Source organism: Perna viridis, chromosome 13 (assembly GCF_037379345.1).
Source record: "Perna viridis isolate PV_CMFRI_1.1 ecotype Kerala chromosome 13, ASM3737934v1, whole genome shotgun sequence".
NCBI lineage: Eukaryota > Metazoa > Mollusca > Bivalvia > Mytilida > Mytilidae > Perna > Perna viridis.
The window spans coordinates 12,393,336-12,411,950 of record NC_142457.1 but is presented as its reverse complement, the minus strand read 5'-3'; the positions used below and the strand labels follow the sequence as shown (position 1 = coordinate 12,411,950).

General features: G+C 32.8%; 1 protein-coding gene across 5 annotated transcripts in view; it reads left to right on the top strand.

Moving 5' to 3' along the window:
• LOC148599617 (uncharacterized) overlaps positions 1-18,615 on the top strand; it is a 72,386-nt gene that overhangs the window by 26,261 nt on the left and 27,510 nt on the right. For all 5 annotated transcript variants that reach the window (XM_088557639.1, XM_088557640.1, XM_088557638.1 and 2 more), the window contains 4 exons: positions 5,347-8,059; positions 9,218-9,347; positions 11,532-11,611; positions 12,142-12,381. In XM_088557639.1, the coding sequence (XP_088413765.1) occupies positions 5,369-8,059; positions 9,218-9,347; positions 11,532-11,611; positions 12,142-12,381 (3,141 nt within the window). In that variant the 5' untranslated portion in view covers positions 5,347-5,368. The remainder of the gene's footprint in view (positions 1-5,346; positions 8,060-9,217; positions 9,348-11,531; positions 11,612-12,141; positions 12,382-18,615) is intronic.

The window sequence follows — 18,615 nt, the reverse complement described above, 5'->3', positions numbered from 1 at the left end:
ATCCCATACGTCAGAGAATATACCAGGAATTTATTTTCTCTTCTGGTTTCTTCCCACAACAAAATAAAGGCACATGGAAATTATTGGTGTCTGTGGTTTATGTTGTGCATGTGTCTGTCCAATATTGGATTTACTTTCACACACTTTCATTATATCAAACTGATGTTGATGCATTTTGCTGACATTTAGACCAGGTTTTGAATTAAATAATTTTTTGTAGAGTTATTGCCCTTCGTTGTTGAAACGGAGGAAACTAGAAAACCATTTTTTTACTTGACTTTATAATATTGTAATTGGAAAACAAGGATCAGTGTCATACCTTCACCATTTCTCAGATTAAATATTAAGAGTCTTTTCAAAACTATAATTGTTCAAGGTTACATATTCATAAGTCCCTAGAGTCACAGTTTAATTAGCAGAATTGAATGCCTTGCTGGCGACATCTATATAAATTCAATGTATTAAGGCTAAAAACCACTAATTCCACTTTCCATAGGCTTCTATGCTAATTTCACAATATTCAATGGCTTCTCTGGACTTTACCTTAACTTTAACCTGCAGAGGACTATATATCAGCATGATTCTACATATGTCAGCTCACAATCCTCAGAATGGCATGTGGGGTTAGCAGACTTGCAGTGCAGTACTGGTCACCGGAAGTGAAGTGTCTATAAATAGCATGGGAAATCCCAGTGTTTTCACAAGATAGGGGTATATTTAAAAATCATTATGGAGATTAGGCTTCACATCACAAGAAGCAAAATGCACCTATAAAATGTACAGAAATGTTTTTCCTTTCAGAAACTGTTTAAATTTTTTAAATAAGATGAGAACTTTTTTCACAGCACTATGAGGAACAGGGGTAATTTCTGTGTAGGACTATTTTTGCGTACATTCCAAATGCTCATTGGTTGAATTGGTGGTCTGTAACCTAAAGAGTCACTTTCTGTCTTAGAAAAAATAAATAACTACACAGCTATCTTCCTACACACATACTGAATGCATTTGCAAAGTTTCAGTGAAATGTGACAAGCACTTTTTTAAATATTTGATTTTTAAATATAGGGTAACCAAGTTGTGCGAGCAAAAAAGTGACAGTATTCTACCATACTTAAATGCATTAAATATTTGCAAAGAACTTTTTCTGACTTTTCAAATAAAAAATATCAATCACAACTTGTTTTTTAACAATATTAATGAAGAAATAGTTTTAAAAGTAATCATTTTCTGAGAAATTGGTCTATTTTTAAAAATTTATTTCTGACATGCCTCCCCCTTTTTCTTGATCACATGTCAAAAATCCTAAATCTTTAAATTTTCACAAAAGGTGATATATTTGGCTTTAAATTTGTAAATACAGTGTTTTCACATTAAAACATGACCAGTAAAGGGCACCTAAAGCAAAAAAAGTACTCAATAATGGATTTTCCATGTTGCCATAGGGGAATGCTGATATGGCCTTAACCGCAGTAATGAAAGTGAGTTTTTCCTCATTTCTAACATAATTTTTGCTCAAATCTACACAAAACTTGATTTCAAGTGCTTATTACCACCATATTTAGGTAAATATAGCCCTCAAAGTTTAATATTTGATATTTTTACTAAATTTTCTACACTTTTTACAAGATAGGACATAAAAATCAGCCAAAAAGACCAATTTTCCATAATTTGGACCTATAACTTAAAAAAATGCATATTTTGAAGGATTTTTGTAGTGTATTCCTCTCATGGCAAAGTTAACAAGATCTTCAAGTAGTTTAAAGCTATTTCAAGAAACTTTTCATTTTGCCATGGCTTAAGCTTAAGGCTAAAAACCACTAATTCCACTTTCCATAGGCTTCTATGCTAATTTCACAATATTCAATGGCTTCTCTGGACTTTACCTTAACTTTAACCTGCAGAGGACTATATATCAGCATGATTCTACATATGTCAGCTCACAATCCTCAGAATGGCATGTGGGGTTAGCAGACTTGCAGTGCAGTACTGGTCACCGGAAGTGAAGTGTCTATAAATAGCATGGGAAATCCCAGTGTTTTCACAAGATAGGGGTATATTTAAAAATCATTATGGAGATTAGGCTTCACATCACAAGAAGCAAAATGCACCTATAAAATGTACAGAAATGTTTTTCCTTTCAGAAACTGTTTAAATTTTTTAAATAAGATGAGAACTTTTTTCACAGCACTATGAGGAACAGGGGTAATTTCTGCGTAGGACTATTTTTGCGTACATTCCAAATGCTCATTGGTTGAATTGGTGGTCTGTAACCTTAATGTTAAAAACAGAACTTAAATTAAATAAGCATTATTAAAGCTTATAAGTCTGGGAATTAAACACACACTATGACTATATTTGGGTTGACTTGTGTACAACTTTAATCTGATTCTCTTTTGTATATAATAAATGTTTGACTTCTACTTTTGCAAACACTGATTTTTGTCATACGTTTATAGTTCAGTGCCAAACTTACCAAGTAATCTGATTGGTAACAAAAAGGTTATCTCCCTTACAGTAGAACAAAAAAATAGTGTGATTGTCTGTCTGCCTGTCTGTCTGTCTGTCTGTCTGTCTGTCAGAGTGTTTACATGTCTGTCTACTGGCCCCTCAGTCCATCCACATTGTGTCTGTCTGCCTGTCCATACAAACTTTAATCCTACCATTGCTGTAAGAGTAATCAAGGGAACCAAGATTCTAGCAGAAATCATGTAATGTAATCCAGGGACAAAATCCAGACATGGATAACAGACACTCACAACAAAGAACATAAAATAACCAAAATAGTAGATAGGTGAATAGTTGTTGTGCATGTGTTGGATGCATGACCTACTAAGACTTTAATGGAATTTTAGTAATGTATTCATTTGTATTTCAATTGTTCCATAATCTTGTAAGAAAATAACGAGGTTTGATTATTCTACAATGATATAGTAACACCCTTCTATTTCATCAGAAATGGGATAATTATAAACACATTATAAGTAACCTGTTTTCCTGGATGCTATTATATTATTCCATGGATGATTAGGGTTATCAATGTTGTATAGGGTCTAGCTGTCATGTATGGTAAAGGCTATTCTATACTGATACCATTGTAATGTTGAATTTGATAGATGACTTTATTGTAGCCAATATGTTTAGTGGTGGTCATTTGTATCTTTTCATTATTATTAAAGTTCTAACGTACCAGAATAAATTAGTACTCTTAGTACCATGCAGTTAAACTGAACAAATGATGGAATTAATTTTTGTCCCCTTTTAAGGCATGAGAAAAGCATGGACTGCTTTTGACTTGAACCATAAAACTATTAGCATTTTATGTTTACTGTATGGGTGTTCATCTTGTTTCTGGGTAAAACTTCTTGTTCCAAGGAGTGACAGCTAGATTACATTTATTGTAGTCTGGAGGGAGTAGAGGAACACAGGCACTTATCTGAAACAAAAATCATCCATCAGGGGCAAATTCAGGTGGGGGCGTGGCAGACGTGCGGCCCCCTAAAATTTGCAAAGCATGGGTTGTCAGGAGTAGGTTGAGGCGGTTTTAGGTTGAAACTTTAATTTCTTGCTAATTTCACCACAAAAGACATCTACATTGCACCCACTCTAGAAAAATATTTAAAAAATTAAACCCCCAAAAAATTTTAACTGTGCACCCTCCCCACCCCCCTTAATTAAAAATCCTGGATCCGCTTCTGTCCATGTACTATAAAGGGTATATTAGTGATTTTTTTAGGTAAGTACCAGTGGGTAGGGCAATAGTGTCCTATTTTCCATCACAGTATGAATTCCTCAATGTACTGATGTACTTTAAAATGTAACTGAGTATTATATATAGTACTGAAGCCTCATTTTCAAACTTTTAGACAACTGGACCAGTAAATTGACCAATCTTCGGCCTAATTAAACACAATATCTGGAACAATATAACAAATTCCTCATGCCATTGATAGATAACCTATATCTTGACTTTATCAATATGTTTGCTATTGTTCTGAGTTTAAAGATTTGATACCAATAAATCCTTCATCGATGTTAGTATTCTAGTATTGTGTTTAAGCATCAGAGTCACTGTAATACTTTAATTGGTTATGAAAAGAAACAAGATCTTAAGATTAGTTAATGGATATGAGATTAAGGGTCATGATTTGTTGTTACTGAATTGATGTTTATTTAAAGTTGCAGTATGTATATGTACTTTTATGGGAATGACATGTTCATTGACAAAAAATGATAATTCATTTGAAAAGAAAAAAAACAAATTTACGTATAAAATGGATAAAAAAAAAGCAACATGGAAGTGTTCTGTTAAGATTATTAATGGAAAAAGGTTTAGATATTGCAAAATAATTGTGAACTCATTAGGAAACATCATGGAATGTCAGTAGACAACATCAAAGATCATCAGTGAGATACTTATGCAACCTTACAATGAGCTGTGCTAGAACACATAATATGCTAGACCCTTCTTAAGAAGAAAACCAGAAATAATAAAAGAAAGAGACACGGAGCTTCATTATTTACTCGGTCTTAGTCGAAGACAAAAAAACTGAACCTTCAAAGTGTGTTTAAGTTATCCAACTTGTGAACAGACAGACAGACAGAAGATTTTCATATTTTGTGCAGATGGTAGACTTCTACAGTCCACCCCATCCAAGTGGTTATCTGTATTCAGCAATAAACTGTCTTAAAGACTATGATTGTAGTATTCTTTTGTAACTTTGACTTGTATATAAAGACCACCTGTCTAATGTGACCAAAGTTCACTTAAGACAGGTTTGACTGTAGTTTGTTAGACAGGTTTGACTGTAGTCTGTGAGACAAGTTTGACTGTAGTTTGTTAGACAGGATTGACTGTAATTTGTTAGACAGGTTTAACTGTAGTTTTTTGGTACTTATTATTGGTATCAGATTTTTTTAATTCTGTTTTATCTCTACATATACAGGTAGTCATTTCACTGGTTGGGGATCAAGAATCTCATCTCAATACTCGATAATTTTATATTGTCCCAAAAATTATAGGCTGTCTATATCTTCATGTATTCAAATGAACACTGATCCAAGTCACGATCCTCAATTTCTGATACAGGACCAAGCTAGATCCTGGACCTCTCTTACTTAACACTTACTCTTATTTATGACCTTTATTTTGATGGGCATTTCATTTAGGTTGCAAAAAGTCCAGGACCTTTCGTTCCTAAAACAAACTTTAAACCCTTGATCTTCTATGCTATTTATCAATTTGGAATTAAAGGTCACTAAGTTAGATTGTATAAAACTAAAAAAAATGTAGGACAGATTTTAAACTCTTTTATCATTATTATTGTATCGATATACTTTTTTTTTCAGATGAAATGGCCCTAAATCAGAAATGGAAGATGAAGATTATGAGGGAATGTGCCATGGGCAGAAAAGTTCTCGACGTGACAGTGGCCTAGATGTAGCATTTATTGCAGCAGTTGCATCAAAATCCACAGGGCGTGAGAGTGGACTTGAAATCTCTCATTTAGATAAGTTCAGAAACTGTGAACCGAGCAGATTAATTGATAGATATGAAAGTAGCAGTGACTATCCAACCTCTGTTTCTAGTATTGGTAGTCTAGAAGAGCCAGATTGTGGTTCACCGATCATAAAAGCAAGAAAGAAGAGAATTGATATGAATAAATTAGAGGAGGAGACAATGTTTGAAGAGAGCTCGAATAGTGCTAATATTGATGATGTCGCTGGTCTTCAGCCTGAAGATTTAGAAAGTATACAATCTGAAAATCAGCATGCTGTACGAACTATGAAGGAAATTGAGATGTCTTCAGAGGAAAATATACGTAACTGTCCAAAATCATTTGAAAATGTTGACTTGAATCTGCAGCACATGCATTCACCTGTTGAAAATACAAAAGAAAAGAGGCAAAGCGAAAATATTGACTTTGATGACATGGTAGAAAAGGCTCTTGAAATTTTACAATCAGAAAACTCATTAAATGACTGTAAACATACATCCCCTAAAAGTGGCAATGAACACAAATTGGAAGCTAATGATATGAAACAATTGGAAAAGGAAACTCAACCATCAGGAAAAAAGGAAAATAAAGGGGAGGCTGATAATAAGAATGGGTCAAAAAGCCGTGTTTTGTTACGCAGGAAAAATGTTGCATGCAATGGAAAGACAACTCTTTCTGGAAAACCACCTCGGCCAGAATCATGTAGACCACACAGTGTGTCAAAAGTTCCAATATCTTCAAGAGTAGAAGTTATGCTTAGCAGTGACTTGTTCAAGAAATATCTTTCTAAGCATGAAAATTTGATTGATAAAATTTCAATGCGACAGGGACGTGGCACAGGTCTGAAAAAGGCATTGTCAAATTTAGATCTTTCTCAGCTAGACTTTGATGATCATGATTTTAATGAAAATAATGTAAATCTCAATGCATCTTTATCTTTTAATGATGACAAAATCAAAGGTGAATGGGAAAATTCAAGATTATTTAGGTCAAGACGTAATACTGTTTGTGAAACAGACTATTCAACAGAAAATACAAATGATCAGGACAGTGCTGATAATGTTGAAAGCCAACACAGTGAGAATATATGTAGATTATCATTAGATAGCAGTTTAGGTAAAGTCCGAAGTAGCGGTAGACAAAAATTTTCAATTCCAAGCTTCCATGAGTTCAAAATGTCTAGACAATTTATGGAAATTCCTGAGGAAAGTGCTGAAAATGAAGAAAATGAAAGTAATTGTGAAAACTGTGATAAAAATAGACTAGAAAATGAAAGGAGAAAAAGTAGGTCACATTCTCGCTGTCAGAGAATTAAAGAGCGATATCTACAGAATCATGAAGATCTAACAAACTCATCTACGAATACAAGAATCATGGCAGCATTAAAACGACGTGACAATTTGATAAACAATGACAATCAACCAGCAGACACTTGTCAGCAAAATGAAATGTTGGAAAATAGTCAAAGGGAAGTAATTCAAATTATACCTAAACTTCATCCCAATGAAATTCCAGAAAGAATTCTAAGCACAGCTGAGCCTGTAAACTCACATAAGCAGCTGAAAGATAAACAAAAGGCTGAGGGTGGAGATTTTCCAAAGTGTAAGACTGATAAACCGCAGCGTCCTCGAATATTGCCCAAAATTCCAGATTCTGCAGGTAAAAGTCTACCAGTGAGATCTGTGTCAGGGTCCGAACCTAGTCCACCACTAAAACCTGTCTCAAACACAAGAAAGATCTCTGATTCCAGTTTACCCCCTAAACATGATTCAGAACCAGCAAAACAAAGAACAATTTTACGTGCTTCAAGGAAGAGAAAAATTGGACAGAAGAAACCATTTGTACGGAGTCAGTCAGACTCTCAGCTTAAAATAAACAGTGATAGTGCTGATATTGACAAAATGTTGGAGAAATCAAAATTGAAAACAAAACCCCCTCCATTAGATATTAAAGCTGTCCGTAGTTGTGAGAATTTCACATCAAGTTATAGCCCTCTGCTAAGTGCCTCAGCCTTTGACTCTGGTAGTAATCCTTCATCAGCAGTAAGCCTAACTTCCTTTGACTTTTCAAACAGTCATATTATTCAATTTACTCTAGATCAGGACAAGAATTCTGTTGAAAAGTGTTTAAATAATTCTGATGACTCTAGTGTTGTTGAAGTTAACAAGTCTGAAACTGAAAAAATGGAAAAAGATAAAGTTTATAAAATACCAGAAAGTTTTTCTGTAGATACAGTATCAGTGCTTAGTAATTCAAATATAATTTCATCAGTAAAAAGGATTTCACCTAGGTCAGTGTTCACTGACAACAACATTGTCAAATTAGATTCTAAGGGAATTAACCCCAGTGCTATTTCAAATGTAGAATTCTGGAATGAGAATTCAGATAAACTTGATGAGAGTTCTAAGACCAGCCATACAAGTGCATGCTCTAGTCCAGGGGTGGATGCAGCCAATTCTGATTCTGGCAGAGAGCAGTGTGTTTCTTGCAGTACTGATTTCGTTTCGACCAAAGTGGAAACTTATCTTACTCAGCAGAACTCAATGGTAGAAGAAGATACAAAGGTATATCTGATTAAGTAGTAATCTCTCTAAGAATCATGCAAATTTTGTAAAATGTGATACACCCCAAAAAAGGCTACACATTTTTTTATTTTTGTTATTAAGTTGCTTTATAGATCTATACAATGTAATGTATAATTATTCATTCCAATCTGCCTGCCCTTGGGAGATAATCCACTTTAAAGATCCAACTATTTCTAATTCATTTCAGTGTCATTTACAGATTTGTCTCCTTAAATTTTGAATCCTTTATCATTCTTTATAATTTCTATCTCCTATGAACAGGAGTTTTATGAAAAGCCACTTGTTAATTTCTGTTAATTATACCATTCTAAACAAAATATTAAAAATAATAATATGTAGGCTTTCCAACCATGAATCACATTTTGCCCGATTCTTATCTGGAGTGCTACTTAAATATACTATAGACAAAGATATTTTAACCAGGGATTTATTATGTCTCTTCCCACTTGGTTGGAAGACATATTGTTTTTGCCCAGCCTATTTGTCTGTCAATTTTTAGTAAGCACTACTTTTTGGAAACTACTGTACAAAATTTCATGAAACTTTGTAGGTTGTTAGGACTTGATATATTGTTGTGTGTATTACCTGAAGTTTATGATACATTGAATATTTGAGACTTTTTCCCCTTTGGATTTAGGAATTGGGGACATACATTTTTTGTAAGCAAAAAAACTAACTTTGACTATGGCTATTTTCGTGATTAACAAAATATTGCCGTAATAAATGGCTGTAAATATGTCCCTAAAATGCCTGTTTACAGAGTTTTTTGCCCTGAAATAAGTAGAAGCAAAATTAAATTGATATCCTGCAACATGTAAATAAGAATTCTGGAATATAAGTTGGATTACTGAAAATTTTGTTGTAGAAAAACTGTGGTCATGAATTATCTGAAATATAAATTTCCATAACAATGAAATATGGAAGGATATATATTTTTTTCTGTGTTTTGTGAATTTTATTATTTTTAGTATTTTAGAAAAACACTGTCTGAAATTTGGTGTGTATATACAGAAAATTTGTTTTACAGTATAAAATGTATGTTTTCATGCTTTCAATCAGCCTGGTACTCTGTTGATCTCCATTAATTACTTCATCATGTACACACTGCAGTGAAAATATTCTCTTTTTCTTTTCCAGAATTCTGTGGTTCGATCAACTTCAGATGTTTGCGATAGTACAACATCAGATGCCCTGAAGAAACGACGGGAAAGAAAAGAGCGACCATATAAGAGTGATCCATTTACTGGTTCCCCGCACCTTCCTTCAGGTACATGTTTATAGAAACCAGGTTAAATCTGCAATAATAGGGTAGAATTGATGCATAATTTCAATACTGTAAACATATTCATTTTCATGCTTGATAATTTTCGCAGATTCCGTCTAGGGAACATATTCACGGGTATCAATTTTCGCGGTTTCAAAATAAATGATTAGAGTTAAAAAGAGTTAAAAATCAATTTTCGTGTGTACTATTTTTCACAGTTTTCTATTCACTGCAAAAATAGCAAAAATTAATATGTTTACAGTATACATTTCGGTTATGTCTGACATTTCAGATGACCACATTTTCACTGAAAATGTCAAAATTTTTTTAAAAGAGACTGAAGAAAATATTAGGTCTCGGCCTAATAAATAAAAAAGGCTGTCTTTTGATATTTTTGCTCTAATTCATGTACTCTGTCCAATCAGAAATGGCACAGATTGATATTAAAGTATTATAATGATAGGACAGTAATTATTCATTTGTCATATGACTGTTAAAGAATTCTCCTCTTCATTTTTATTTCCCTATTCTTGAATTTGTTTCAGTTATGATTTCGTAACACCATATTTGACTTCATTTCAAAAATACTAAAAATTAATAACATGTGCTTTCAAATAAATGCAAGAATTTCTGATCCTACAAAAATAAAAAGGCATTTTAAGTATTTTTCATGGTCAGCATATAAAATTCTGTTTCTTTGCAGTAACCTTTTTCAATTTTACTATTTTGTATATATACAACGTCTCAGAATGTGACGACTCTATTCTCTACACTGCTCCATCTGATCAAATTGATACAGGGAAAATAACGTAAACTTATAGAAGGGTCTGAAAAATTCCCAACGATGTTAGAACTGTCAAATTTGCGAAGCAAATTTTTGTTGTTCCCTCCGCGGGACTCGAACTCGTACCGCTGTGACATCTATGGCAACACCGCCTGCACTAAGTCCAGCGCCCTAGACCACTCGGCCAGCTAGGCTATATAAAAATATAGCTTTCGCTGGCCAGGTGATTCCTCCTCGTAGGATTAATCTAGGGCTGTAACTTAGTACACGATGTATGGTAGTACAGGACAGTTCATCTAGGTGTTATTATGTAGGATAGAGGATCAAATTAATGATGCATGTCACAACAAATCAATATTATACAACGTCTCAGAATGTGACGACTCTATTCTCTACACTGCTCCATCGGATCAAATTGATACAGGGAAAATAACGTAAACTTATAGAAGGGTCTGAAAAATTCCCAACGATGTTAGAACTGTCAAATTTGCGAAGCAAATTTTTTGTTGTTCCCTCCGCGGGACTCGAACTTGGGAATTTTTCAGACCCTTCTATAAGTTGACGTTATTTTCCCTGTATCAATCTGATCCAATGGACACTGAATATGTATTCAGAAATCAGTTTCTTATAGTAAAAACTTCATAGAAGGCAGTTATGTCTGAAATTTGAATTATCTCCCTTTTCCCTAGGCATTGCTATTGTACATTGGCCTTTGGGAAACTTTCCATCCTTGTTTATCAAGAAAGAAAATAGGCATAATTTTTTATTGGAAAATTTGGAATAATAAAATTAATGTATAAAATGAAGAATGTTGAATGTGTAGTTACAATTTTTGCAAACAATTACGAATAGCTAATTAATCTTTTCCCATCTGAGACACTTTTTTTCAGCCCTAACTGCTGATTTGTCTTATTTAGTAAATAGATAGTTTTTTAGCTACTTATTGACAAATTGGGAAAATTTCATTAGTAAAATAGTCTTATTTAATTTTATTAAATAAAATTAAATAAGACTTTATTAAATAATTAAATATAAAAATTAAATAACCCTTAATTTAATTTTTATTTCAATTTCTAGGCAAATATTGTGATATTTAGTTTGAAAATAAGTTCGTTCTGGCATATTACTTAAGAAACAAAATGAAGGAGGCCTCAGAGAGGCCATGTTATTTGATTAAAAAAAAATATGAAACATAAATATTCCTGGCTTTGTTTTTTGTTTTGGTCTATATAATACTATAGAAAATAGAATATAAGTAAAAAATGGGCTAACATTAGACTCATGCTATGCCCACAATTCCAATATACTTCAACCAAATAAATATTTTGTCAAAGGTTTTCACGGCCAAATCTGTATTATACAGAACAAATGATTTTATCTACACATTGTTTGTTTATCAACAGCTAAACCCAGGTGTCCTGCAACGAAAGAGGAATTTTTTGAAATAGATGAAATCAGCTTGGAAGAGGTAGAGGAAGAGGAGGTTTGTATTGACCTAAAACTTGTAGATAACTTTCGAATCATTTCCCTTAAAATTAAATTTGTACATAATTACACAAATAAATATTTCTCAGACTTTAATTTGACTGTATTTTTATACATAAATGTAAAAAATGACTATACATTGACTTTGATTACAGTAGTTTAGGGGTGGATTGAGAACTTCATAAAATGTTAGGGGTCTAGATTTGATCATGTGTATTCTCAAATAACATGTCTATTTCTTGCTAACTTATCCTGTGTCAACCCTTAAAACATTTTATTGTCATTTTATCTCAAACACAGTTAAAGTCTAGGTTGTTTCCCAATTAATGCAATGTAAAATATTGCTGGAAAATAAAATAATTTTCCTACCCACCTACCTACACTATATTTTTCTTGCTGGTATCAGGAAACAAGATTGTTATTTTTTTTTTCTGGTCTTGACCTAGAAAATTAGAGTTTCCATCAATGTGTACCCTCCCCTTGCCTTGGTTCTACCGCTTGTGATTGTATCTTTTAAAATTGTTTCAGAGCTCTTTGATTTCGGAACAGGATTGGGAAAAAGAAACCAAAAAACAACACAGACTGAGTGACATCAGCACTGACAGCGGAGTTACTGGCCATGAATACCCTCCTAGTCCTACTAGTACCCTGTTCAGTACCAGCAGTAGTATCTTCTGCCATGAGGAAGTCCTCACTGATTCTGTGCATAAGGACAGAGGAAGTGGAATTAGGTGTGAGCCTAAAAGTCCCAGAATTCCTTATTCTAAAGTAAGTCTTTTTTACTGCCATGTCATTAATGTAAAAAACCCACCTCCCTCATTATTGTTTTTCTATCTATGAAAAATGTGAAACAAATACTCTCATCATTTCTGGTTTAATTAAAAATGGCCTCTGAATTATGAAATTAGTTTTAAAGGGTTGACTTATATGTTCAACTTTTGTTGTACCCCTTTGCTACTCGGAAGGGGACATAGAAATACTGGTGTCTGTCCATCTGTTTGGTCACACTAATTGTGGATGGAACTCCTTGGAAACCATTTGATGGCGGTCAAGGACAGACTGCCAAAAGTTTCTATTACATGTAATTACGGCACTTTATGCATTTCAATGAAACTTTTACTTGGGTATATGGACATGTACATTTATGTATCCTCTGTCAAATAATTAAATCTATATGCAGTCGTATCTAAAAGTGTACAATTTTGACCAGGTAGCACTCGTGTATATTCAAAGTAGGACCTAAAAGTCCTGATGGGTTCTGGTATCAACATAGTGCATACAATTTTTTTTTTATAGTTAAAACAAGGATGGCTTAATCATTCTGATTTATCAATTTAGATTTTTAAATCATTAATTAATTTATATTTTGATTCTTATAAGTGAGTGAAAATTCAAGATTTTTTACTGTAAAATGAAATCTTTGTGACAGTTTTGTTTTTGTGGTAAGATTTTTATTACTCCAAAATTAAACTGAAATGAATATTGACTTTAAAGAACATTTTGATATGATTATGGAAAAAAATCACAAATTTAAAACTGCACTGAAGTAGTTAAATCACAGAAACTGCGAAAAGACAGCAGAAAAATTTTGGGGTTTACAGTATTCAGTAAAATCTTTTGCTTTGTTTTCACCATACCAGTGGTGTCAATGTCACATGTTCAGTAAAGACACAAGACTTTCCACAGCTGACTGTCAATATCTCATTATATCTAGTTATACTCAGTAAATCCTTTTAATATTTAGTACCTGGAAGAACTCATTAGCAGAAGAAACTTCACAAAAGGATTTTGTTTGGTAATTGTACAAGATATTTAAAAGACTGGCTTGTGAAAAGAGTACTGTAGTTTTCTTAGAACTTTGACTTTAGCTATGGTCACACACGGGCTAAAAATATATTTCACAAAATCCAACAACGAAATGATTCTGCAGACAACTGGCTTGTCTTGAATGTTTTTACTATTTATTATCAGGTACTCATACTGCAGCTGTTTTCTGCAAGTTCTTCATTTTTTTTCATTTTTTTTTACATGAAATTTTATAATGTTATCATTTATTATATCAAATTGTAATATTTTCAAATGTATTTCTTTTCCCAAATTTTCACTTCCCAACCATGAATGTGTTCACTGAATATACTCATTTAAATCATGGATGTGCTCAATGATTAGATTCAATTAAATCATTGATGTGCTCACTGTACGTTTACTCATTTAAACCATCATGTGCTCATTGAATGTTGACTCATGTAAATATCATGTGCTCACTGAATGGTTACTCTTTTAAATCACAATATGCTCACTGCATTTTTACTCATTTAAATCATCATGTGCTCACTGTATGTTTACTCATTTAAATTTAAGGTGATATGAAAGAAGCTAAAATTGCAGTCAAGTAATTTTTGAAAGTTTTATTCAGAATACAAAGGTCTGGAGATAAGATGAAATGTTTTTTTCTTGCTTGTGTTTTGCCGAAATGTGCCTGGATCCATGCATATTACAATGTTTACTATATTAGCAAGAACTAATTTGCAGTTAAATTTTACTGTTAATGGTAAACAATTCTTATTTAATGTAGATTTCCCAAACATGACTTTGAACTTGTCACGAGTTTAACCTAGTCTATCCAATTACTGCTTGGGTTCCCTGGATATATTATCATGATTAAGATTTTATATGTCACATGAAACCATATGGTAGAACACTAATTGGTTTGGTTGTATAAAAGGAAAGACTGAAGGAAGTCTTAGAAAAATTCATTTTCTCTGAACTTTGTTCATGCCTGGTTTCTGAATGACAGCATGATAGCTCAATGACATGTTTATGGGTGATCATTAGGTATTCTCTACTATATGGCATGTAGTGTGATGTACTTGATTAGTGCATAAGTAAACACTGAGTTAACAAGTAATGGTGTCAAAGGAACTAATCCTCAGTCAGTTTTACTGATTTTTACTGATGGCAATTTGATGCTGACCATTTGCATTGAAATAATTAACGATAATACAGCAAGGAGGTTTAAGGTGCTATAAAACCTGGTTCAACCCACATTTCATTTTGAAATGCCTGTACCATGTCAGGACCAATGTGGTTGTTTCCAGTTTTTTGTTTTTACCCTGATATTGCAATTTATTTCCCTTCTAGGCTATTCCCTTTGACTACTGCTTAGATTGTATCAGTTCAGTAATTTTGTGATTACTTTCCATTTTAGCTGCTGAAATTATTTATTTTTGACTTAATCAAATACCAATAGCAAATTTTGGTATGTTTTACACATGGGGGATGTTTACTGCTTTTGCTTCCAAATAAAAAAATATGTTAAGAAAGGTAGAAACTTTCAATTGGTGAATGTTAGTTCTGGGATTATAAGGACCCCCATTCTCTAGAAAGTAAAGAGTGTAAAACATCTTACTACAGGTAATGAAAATCAGCTTAAAATTAACTGAGCATTATTTAAGTTGTCCAGAAATTATGTGAAACTTACCCCTGAACCCCCCCCCCCCACCCCCACTATTTTATCTTTAATTCTGACTACTGGCCTTAAGTGTACAAATGTCTCACACTGTTCATAGGAGTATTTATCCATTGAAAAATCATATTTCACAGGTTTTTAGCTTCTATCTTGATTTCTGAAATAGACAGGAAAACATTCATTTTTGATAAATTGAATTTTCCCTGTTACAAAGTCTATAAAGGTCTTTTTGGGGTCAAACTTCTGTAACCATTCCTTAGAGGAGATCATTGCCCTTGTAAGGCAACATATTAAATTGAAGATTTTTGACAGATTTGGCTTCTAGTTTAAAACAATTATATAATTCAAAGACTCATTCTATTATATGTTGTTTCTGGAAGTTACATTTAGTGGTTAAGGTTTCATGTACATTTTTTAGAGTTTGCTAACCCTATCAGTGCACCTGATCCATTCTCACAGTCTTAAGTGGAGTCCAGGTTTCTCATTTACTTTTGTTTCTTTGTACCTGTTAGTTTGGTTATATCATGTGTCTAATTTCTCTGTCTAGCCTTTAAATTATTCTAGGAATATATTCTTTTGATTCCTGCTCAAATCTTGGTTACTCTTAAAATAAACATCCATTCATATCTAAAAAAAACTATTAATATTTCAGCCTATTGCTGAATACTAGGTAATATAGAAATCAGAAGTCTAATAAAAGGTTTTGTGTGCTGCCATGAAAAAGAATTGTAATATTTGCTGGTGTGTGATTGGGCTCTGTATACCTGTATATTGGGCAGATCCAGGATTTCAAGTTAGGGGGTAATCAATAGAATTAAGGTTTGCTTGAAGTGATGCAAGAAAAATTGGGGGTAGAATTTGTGAAAAATCAAGGTTTCAAGCAAAATAATTTTTTCCCCATTTTATGAAAGGTTTTTTTTGCTTGGCACATCTTTCCTTGAACTTGCTTGTATATAGCTATTGTATTCACTCATTGATTTGAGAGAATAGTCAAGTGAACCAAGGTTATAGCAGTAATCAAAAGAATGTAATCCAGGGACTAAGACCAGACATGGAAAACAAAAATACACAAGAAAGAACATATGGTAACTAAAATCATACATACAAAGTAACTTGGCCATTCCTTCACAAATTTTCACAATATTTTACTCAGCTTTCTCAGAGCAGTCTGATTTCATATTAAGGTGGTAAACCTGGGGTAAGGGACATAACTCTTGAAATCAGGGATATGTTTGTATCATATTCAATTTCACAAAAGCCTATCAAGCTTTCACTTGAAACAGAATGAAATAAATCTAAGTTAGTCTGATGCTTACATGATATTGATGTAAAATGCTGAATACAAACATTTCAATGATTTTTAAGAGTTGTGTCCCTTACCTTACCTTAGGTCTATCTCCTTAAGATTGAATTATGACTGAATTAGATGACTGTGTTAACACTTTTATCTCATGTCACTTACTTTTGCCTCATTTTGAATTTGTCCCTAACAACATTGTTTTTATTTTTTTGTTGTTTTTGATAAAGACAAGTATGCATATATTAAGCAATGTTACATGTATGTTATTTTGATAAGATAAGTACATGTATATCTTTTCTTGTTGACTATCTAACTCAAAACCTATATTTAACAAACCTATGCAAGAGCAAATAAAAAATCTCAGTCAAGAAAACTGAAACCATTTGACATACCTTGTCAGTGCATATGAGAAATTTCATATACAACCAACCAATCATATATCTGAAAGTTTCAGTTGGAGCAAATGAATTCTGTTTGACTTCTCTACACTTCTGAAGGACTGGTCTTCCATCCTCTGATGCCTGATTATTGTTGTTATAAACAGAGGCCATACATGAAGACATTTGAGTATAGTAATATGACATTTGTGAGAATTTACAGTTTTGTGATGGTTAGATTAAATTGCAGTTGTAATGGGGAAAAACTTGAAATTGGATCACTAGTCTTGGTTATCCTGGATTAATCCTGAATATGAAGAAACTGGCGAATTGTTTTTGTCTAGTTTTGAGTAGTCAAACAGGGTTGGAGCAAGGATTTTAAGGAGGGGGCGTATTTATGAGAATCAGTATAAAAGGAAGTCAAATTATAACATGTTTAATAAATGAATATAACAAATTGCTATATTCAATACTATATTCAGCAGATTACGATACATTTATTACATTTGGGGCATTTGCCAACTACGCCCTCACTTGGACCACGCCTGCAAATTGTCAAATTTGCCAAAATATTGAAAGATCATAGAAAGTTTTCTGAAATTTTGGACTGAAATCATTACTGGTACTGGTAACTTTGCACATGACTTATCTTCCTTATTAGGCTCTGTCACAATTCTGAGACCTCTTATTTATTTCTTGTATAGAAAACGCAATAAGTGAACGTGACAAGTTGCTATGGTTATTGACGAAGATATTATCTTTGAAGTGTTTAAACATGACATTTTCTCATTTCTCTCCAGTTTTACCCAGTTTCTTACTAATCTTCTTTATCAATTCTTATTTTTAAGATTCTAACAGCCTTTTAAGTTGCAATTAGTACAGGAAGGGGATATAGAAATATAGCATTAGTTTTTGAGATCTGATTTTATTAAGTGCGTAAAATATTTCCTATTAAACAAAAGCGATATTATTTATAATGTCTCTCTCCACTTTGCTGTAAAGGCATATTGTTTTTGTTCTTTTCATCTGTCTGTCTGTCCATCACAATTTTGTAAGAGCAATTCCTTGGAACTACTGCACCATATTTCATAAATATTGTATGCAGTTAGGACATGATTTATAGCTGAGCATATTAACAGAATTTTTTTTGTTGGGTATTAAACTACCCCTTTGAATTTTCAAACGGGGGAGACATATTTTTTTGCCATAAAAAAAATACTTTAATTGAGAAATTACAATGTTAATTGAACTATTAAGTAGCTGTCTTTGTAAGAATCATGCAAAATCTGAAAAATGTGATACACCCCAAAAGAAGCTACATATTTTTATTTTTGTAATTAAGTTGTTTTATGGGTCTGAAATGTGTGATTATTCATTCAAATCTGCCTGCCTTAGGAGATAATCAACATTGAAAGTCCAGTAGATTCTATTGTATTTCTGCGTCATTTACAGAGTTATCTCCCGTAATTTTGAAATCTACAGTGCATTCTATATAATTGTTATCTCTTAAGAGCACAGGTTTTATGAAAAACCTTAGGTTAATTTCTGTTTACTATGACATATTAAACAAAATATCAAAACTAAAAATATGTAGGCTTTTTAGCCATGAATCACATTTTGCATGATCCTTAGCTAGAGTGCTACTTAAAATTAGGTCTTATTTCAGTATAGTGTTAGTTAGCAGTTCAAAATGTATAGAGAAAAATCCAATTTCAAAATGAAAGTATTGCAAGTGGTGGATCTAAGGAAAAATGGTTCCAGAGGTTAGAGGCTCCCATTCTGTTGCAACATTTGGACAGAAATGAGCAAATGAGAGCATGGGGCCTTTTCCTGATTCGTACAGTTTCTGGATAATC